This window comes from Vanessa cardui, chromosome 4, assembly GCF_905220365.1.
Source record: "Vanessa cardui chromosome 4, ilVanCard2.1, whole genome shotgun sequence".
Classification (NCBI taxonomy): Eukaryota; Metazoa; Arthropoda; class Insecta; order Lepidoptera; family Nymphalidae; genus Vanessa; species Vanessa cardui.
In genome coordinates, this window is record NC_061126.1 from 6,708,673 (window position 1) to 6,715,931 (window position 7,259).

General features: G+C 29.9%; 1 protein-coding gene across 1 annotated transcript in view; it reads right to left on the bottom strand.

The window, feature by feature from the left end:
* LOC124544521 (delta-sarcoglycan-like) overlaps positions 1 to 6,887 on the bottom strand; it is a 34,384-nt gene extending 27,497 nt beyond the window's left edge. The window contains exons 1-2 of the mRNA XM_047123119.1: positions 6,699 to 6,887; positions 5,250 to 5,566 (exon numbers count right to left, since the gene is read on the bottom strand). Coding sequence (XP_046979075.1) covers positions 5,250 to 5,332 — 83 coding nt within the window. The 5' untranslated portion in view covers positions 5,333 to 5,566; positions 6,699 to 6,887. The remainder of the gene's footprint in view (positions 1 to 5,249; positions 5,567 to 6,698) is intronic.
* Between the last annotated feature and the right edge of the window lie 372 nt (positions 6,888 to 7,259).

Here is a 7,259-nt window from a genome sequence, read left to right on the forward strand (position 1 = left end):
AAAGCAACGTAAAGCAAAACTGTTTTAATATTTACTTAAATTTAAGAAATTAAAAAATTAAATTTTAATAAATTGGTATTATAGACATTTTTTTAAGTTTCTGTATTAAGTTTAGTCGTACACGGCATTTTTTAACAATTACATTTTTTTTTTCTATTAAGATTAAAGTTTTTTAAATGTTCAGTGTGTCAGTATTTTCAAAAAAATAAACGAGCTTTTTGTCTATTAGTAGAATAGTTTAATTAAATTTGAATATATTTTATAACTAAAGTAATAAAGGACTCCATAAATTTATATTGAGTAAACAAAAAAAAAAACAAACATGTTTTTTATTGTATAGATGGAGGAGCAAATGGCCCATACGATGGTAAGCGATATCCACCGCCAATGGCGCTATAAGAAATAATAATCATTCATTACATTACCAATGCCCCACCGCCAACCTTGAAAACTGATATGTTACGTCCCTTACGCCTGTAGTTATCTGATGAGTGGGTGGTACCTACTCAGAAGGGCTAGCATAAAGCCTTACCACCGAGCAAAGCAGTTAAATGTTGAATAATGCAAAATGTAAATGTAACCATATACTTTCAACGGACAAGACGATCAATGATAAAAACCTCCCAACAGTTTTAAAATAACTAAATCACCGGTTGCGTGTCTTTTCATAATTATGTCTGAAAGCTATACAATTACTATACCTTTCATAAATACCTTTCATTCGGGTTTCATTAAGAAAATTGTTACCTTTAGTAAAAGTTTTCTTCAATTGTATTATTCGAAAGTCGATCACTAATGTAGTTCATCTAACTTACTATCGTTAGCCTATTTTCCCGTTGTTTAATTAAATATATCACTAACAACTAATATAATTTATTATGTTTCCGTATATTAAGCGTTATTCCTGTAGAGCACATAAAATTTACATAACTTATTTGCGCTAGAGGTGCGTCGGCTCGTAAATCTCGCGACAAGGGGATTTCTGTTTGTGAAGTTTCTTTTTTATTTCCACTTTATCTGTGTATCGCAAAAGCCTGTGAATACTCCGGCGCAACTCGGAAACCCGCTTAACTTCAATAAATCAATTTGTACACTTACCCTTACTTATACACTCGGAGCGAACCAAGTTTCGAACGTGTCGCGACCAACTGAATAAAAATGTATAAAATTATGTTTTTACAGTGAAACATATATTGAAACTTCTTGACATTTATCAAAGCTACTGATAGTTAATCTTTAAAATTCATTATCTAATTTAAGTAGTTACAGATATACTGAGTTAGTTTGAATAAGATATCATTAATACTCGGCGAACAATATTAGCCTCCTATCGCTTGATTTTATTATAATTTAAAGGTTCAATTTATTAATAAATAAAATATAAATGTAATTTATACACTGCAGAACTCTGAAATAATGTAACTTTCGAGTCGTATTATTTAGTATTAAATCAGTCGTTGCGGTGACAACTCCTTACATACAAACGAACAAATGTTACGTCTTCTTATTATAAGTAGGTATATATTCTAAAATACTTTCCATTACCTAATAACTTACTTTATAAGATTCCCGGACCTACGCATTACTTTTTCTCTTTAAAATGCTTGAAAAACGGTACAATATGATACGTGTTTTTACACATAAAATTTAACTTACATTTACTATCAATCTATCGTATCAAAACAAAGTAATTGTATTAATAATAAAACTAAATATATACAAACATTTTATTGAAATGAAATATGTTTATTCAGCAAACGTCAAATTAAATTAGATCCACGTATTCGTCTTACTGACATGTCCATTTTACATCACAAAGTTAGATGCGCCTGTCGTTCTATTTTAAACACGATAACGCCAACTTTGCCGTCCTCGAAATGTGAATACCTTGTTGCGAAAATGTGACTAACGGAAACTGCACAAGTTACTCGGCTGTCCTTCGCCGACACGCATTCACTGGCTTTTCGCGGCCACTCTCGCAATGCGGGCCCGAACTTTTAAAAAAATATACACTTTAATTTCATAAATGCTAGATTTCATTTTATTTAAAAATGATTATGCTGTTGTGTATATGGGGGTAAAATTTGTTTACTTTTTTGACATCTTGTTTTATTTATTTTCTTAACCTTATTTAAATGGTTAAAAACGATTCAAAATATAAAACTACCTATTATGTATTGTTACTATATCAACATCAACAACTAATAAAACGCCGCGACAGCGTATAATTCTATGTTTCAGTTTTTATATTATTTATAATTATAAATTAGCAGCGTTAGTCTAAATAAAATAAAAATGAGTTTTTGTCATATTAACTTACAAATTATGACAATTAACAGGGAACTAGAGATAAAAACATCAATTTTACTTATTAATAAAAATATTAAGTTTTACTTTAAGCGGACATGCAACCAAATAATTGGAGTATTTTTTAGTAAAATGAATTATTTCTTAAGTGCTATTGATTTAAAGAATAAATCTTAGGCTTTTCACTGACTATATTCAGAAAACTATGTCACCCAATAAAAAGATTTTAAATTACTTTTATTTACGAATTCGATTTTTTGACGGATAATTTATTTGGGAAAATCTAATTTTACTCCTATTTAAATTAGTTTTTCGTACACACTAAAAATTTAATAACTAGAAACACCCCTAGCATGAACATAAAAAAAAATTTAAAGAAGATGATTTTATTTTGTTATGTCGAAAAATAGATATAGCATGTAATATTTTTCCGAAGTGTGACCGTGGAATGGAAGTTATACAATTTGAAAATGTTATTGTAACTATTATTTATCACTTCGTTTATGCAAGTTTTCGCTGAATACAGAAGGTCTGATGATAGTTAAAATACTCTTGAATATATAATTTAACTAAATGGGTAACCGGTTTTATTCAAAATTCCACTGAATTTTGTATAAAATAAATGTTTTAATCATTAATCCGGAAACCAATCATAACATAAGATACGACACTTATACTAATTTATGTACCATGTATACGTATACCAATTATTCAGAATTCGTTTTTAACCTTTCGATGTTTGTGATAAAAGATTGTAAACCAGCTCTTGAAGCGTATTTGTTACAAACTTAATTCGAAGTGAGCGAAGCCACGACTTCAGTTAGTATGTGTAATAATAATTTATATTTATAAATTAAAATAATAAAATATATCAGCATTTCTAAGCACGGACCTCTTCTGAGTATTGGAAAAGAGAGGCCATAGTCAACCACTCTGGCCCAATTCTGGTTGAAGGCTAGATATAACTTCGGAAAGTCAGAATTGTATGTTGTGAAATCGACTTTTACATTGCAGTCCAAGGGGTACCACACAAGAATATCGCTGTCATCTGATATTAATTGGTTGCTTAAAAAATAATTACCAAAGAAATTGCTGTGACGAATAAAAAATATTCGGAGTTTTATAAAAAATAACAAGATTATGTCAAATGTTAACATATTCATGTGTACTATGCTTAATTATTTCATTAATTATTGTCATATTATCTCTTAAGGGCTCGCTCATTGACAAAGTCGTTTTATAATTAGCTAGGACATGAATATACTGGTGATAAAACATAAAACTTGTGTAATTACTTGTCATCGTAAAATGTCTATGTAGATCAGATTGTGTTAAAGTTAGTTTCTACTCGGCTAACAACTTTTCTTTGTTTCTTAAATAGTGCAAGCAGCCGTAATGATAAAATTATTCAGATAAACGAGTACAACTTAAGTTACATAAATACACGTCGTATTTTAATCGCAAGATGTCGTAAACTCTCACGGTGCTACACTATTGTGATGCATATATTCTTTATTTATTATTAATATTTATTTTAAAAAAAGATGATTATCAGTCCGACATGTATGTATTAGATTTTAATTATTTTTGAGTATAATCCATTTAGGATTTATTTCGAATAGAACGAGTGTGCTTAATTAGTAAGTATATGTTTGTATGTATGTTTGTCCACGTATTTCTCGTAAATTAGGAGGCATATTGATGTGATCATTTTTAATCTAATTTAGGTACACTTCAACTTAGGGAACAGTTTAAGTTTCATTTAAATTGTTCGTAATCGGTCATTAGTTTAATACTATTATTTTTTTTTTTTAGTTCTAGTTTACTAGATTTTTCTAATTTTGAAGGTGATTTAATTTGTTTATAATTTAGTTTTTTACATTTACGATCGTGTTCACTGTGGTTTTCGAATAGGTCTTATAAAATACTCGTATCTCTATTAAACTTTTGAATTGTTTTATCTTTTATATTTTTAAGGTGATAAATAAACAACACTGAATTTAGCTTAGTCTTGTAACTATTTTAAGTATTAAATACATATGTATTTGAACTTATGCCTAACAACACTTTCGCTTTTTTATTTTGAATACCTATATATATATATAGTAGGTGATGGGACATTTTTTTTAATATTTACAATAATCTTCACTTTTTTTCTTGAAATAAACACATTCACGTAATACAAAAATTTTTACTAATTTTATTGTCATTTCTGATGATCTGAGAACCTAAACGAGTTTATTTGTAATCTTTTTCTAACAAATGAAGTTGAATTATTTTCAGTTGGATTTTTTAGCTTTACACATTTTTTTTATATTATAAGTGTAGATCGAAATATTTATTATACGCACATATTATTCATATACGCACATGAGTAGAAATAAATTAACATTTATTACAGCAATAAATAAGACTTAAAGAGTCATGTTATCGCTTAAAGCGTATGATTTAAAAATGCTTCTGAATATTTTCAAAATATATATATACTCTTTAGTAAAATAGGCAAGAATTTGTACGATAATTTTGCTTTATTTTTTTAAAAGATATATTTTCAATTAAAATTATTTATGACATATTTTTTAAGAAACATGTGCTACGTCTTGTCTACGTCGTTTATTATTTTCTGTCAAAGAAATAATGTAATTAGAAATACTTCAATTTGTTAGATGAATATAATTTGAATCATGTATTAATCGTATTAATACAAGAATAAAAATGTCATAAAACGGAGTACAGGCACAAGAATAAGAAGGTTCCGAATGAACTTTCGTTAAAATTAATGAAGATTACAAAATTCACGGCCATTGAGTTTCCCGTTTCAACGAACCTTTGACTCTAACTTGTTAGACTAAATTGAGAGAAATAATAGCGCTCATTTGTTTGGTTTAAATTCGCTCCTTCAATTAATTGATACACTTTGTTATTGGACTTGTGGTACTCACTTTCTTCCTTTGTGATCGGTGTAGATGATGTGGTTCCTGGCTGCGGGTGTCTGTCGATTACGGCCCAAGGAGTTCGTTTCCATTGCGGAGGTTTATTATTGTTTGGGAGTAATCTAAGCTGCCACTATATCCATGCGGTAAGGTGATCTTAGTTAGTTCTTGAGCCACGAAGTTGGAAGTGTCTGATGTTCGATGAGGAACTGTGCCCACAGAATTATGCGTCCGCCGTCGCTCAGACACGCTTAACAAGTTCGGATGGCCAGCTTGTTAGAGCTCACTGTTCTCCAGACATTGTACACACAGTTTCGACTTCTTAGCTGCAAAAGTTTCACTCGCTGTTGATTCTGTTCGTTAGGATTATTCTGTTTGTTAGTTATTATATTGACGTTCAAAATTATTTTCGTCTTTACGAGATTTATTTCACTATCATAATTTATTTATATGGAATAAAAACATATTTATTTACGAATTATTTTACTTGTCAAAGTATTTATACAAATTAAGATTTGTCTTTAACAAATAATTGCAACAGTTAACAAGTGCAAACACGGACGAAATTTCGTTACAATTGATTTAGTGACTTAGATGAATAATTTAGATTTTTATTAATAGCGGGGAATATGAGTGCAAAATATATTTCGTTATGTAATCATTTTGTTCATATTATCGGTTTGACATGAAACTTGCCTGTATATAAAAATTCAATAATCATTAAATGTACATATATAACGCTGTACATAAGACTTATTTACCTTCCAAATAGTAGGCGGGGCGAAGGATTGAGGCGGGCTTATTTGTAATCGACAAGGAGGTGGAGTAGAGGTTGTTGTTTATCAATTGTCATATTACTTAAGCTTTCGACTTTAACAACAAAATAAAAGCTCGAAATTTGTAAGCGTATTTTATAAGTTTTATAATTATAAATTAAATTTTAAACCTTTCGACGTTCAAATTTATTAAAGAATAAAACCAAAATGGAAAAGGTTCATTTGAATATATTATAGACGTTAAAACATTTACTTATCATATAAATTATATTTCTCAAGACAATATACAAATGGGCTTTAATTAACTAAGGGAATGTCGAGGAAACGGCAAATATGCGGAGATCGCCGTTCACGAGCCGCCGCCACCCGCCACCCGCCGTACTAACTACGATTTACATTCACTCTCAATTATTTATTATAAGATACAGTAAAACAATTCCCTTTTAATTTAGCGAGAAAATTAATTAACTTATGAATAAATCTTAACTGCAAACGTGACTTACATTTTCAGCCGATTGCTGGTGAAATAAAGAAAACATTTCGCGTTATATTAAGGATAAGGCCATTTTATTGCCCCATTTATTATTTCAAAACGAATATACTTATGAACACTTCAATTTAATTTATTTCGCAAGTTTTTGACGTCCCGCTTATATTTATTTTTCAACGAGTAACTATTTACCTTAATATGTCTTCATTTTATGTTCATTTTAGTAAACAAAATAACATTTAAATGACCATAATTTAAAAATATTAAACACTTCCTTCAGTAATAAATAACAGAAGAAAAATTTATCTGCGATCAAACGCTACGAAATAAGTTACGGGCGCACTACGTCGCGGATGATATAACTTATCCGCACTCCGTCGAGGCTCGCAGCCGACTGAACTCTGTGCTCCTTATTCGACAATTATCCTGGCATTGCCATACCTCCAACCGAAAACATGCCTTAATGCCATTAGAATTAAGTCTCATTTACATTAAACATAACATTAAAGAGAGATAAATAAGTATGACAATAAGTAGCGAATACGTACAGTAGGTTACGAAAATTTAATTCTTCCTACACGAGCATAATGACGCCTTTAGAACTGAAGGATCATGTCGAGTTTCAAACTTTGGTTAGATAATGAATTACCACTCTGTAACACTCTGTGGTTCAGAGCAGAAGGTTCAATTTTCAGGTAATGTTTGTTAAGGGAGGCGGTCGTAAGGCTTAAGGGGTGGTGCGTACATCGCGCG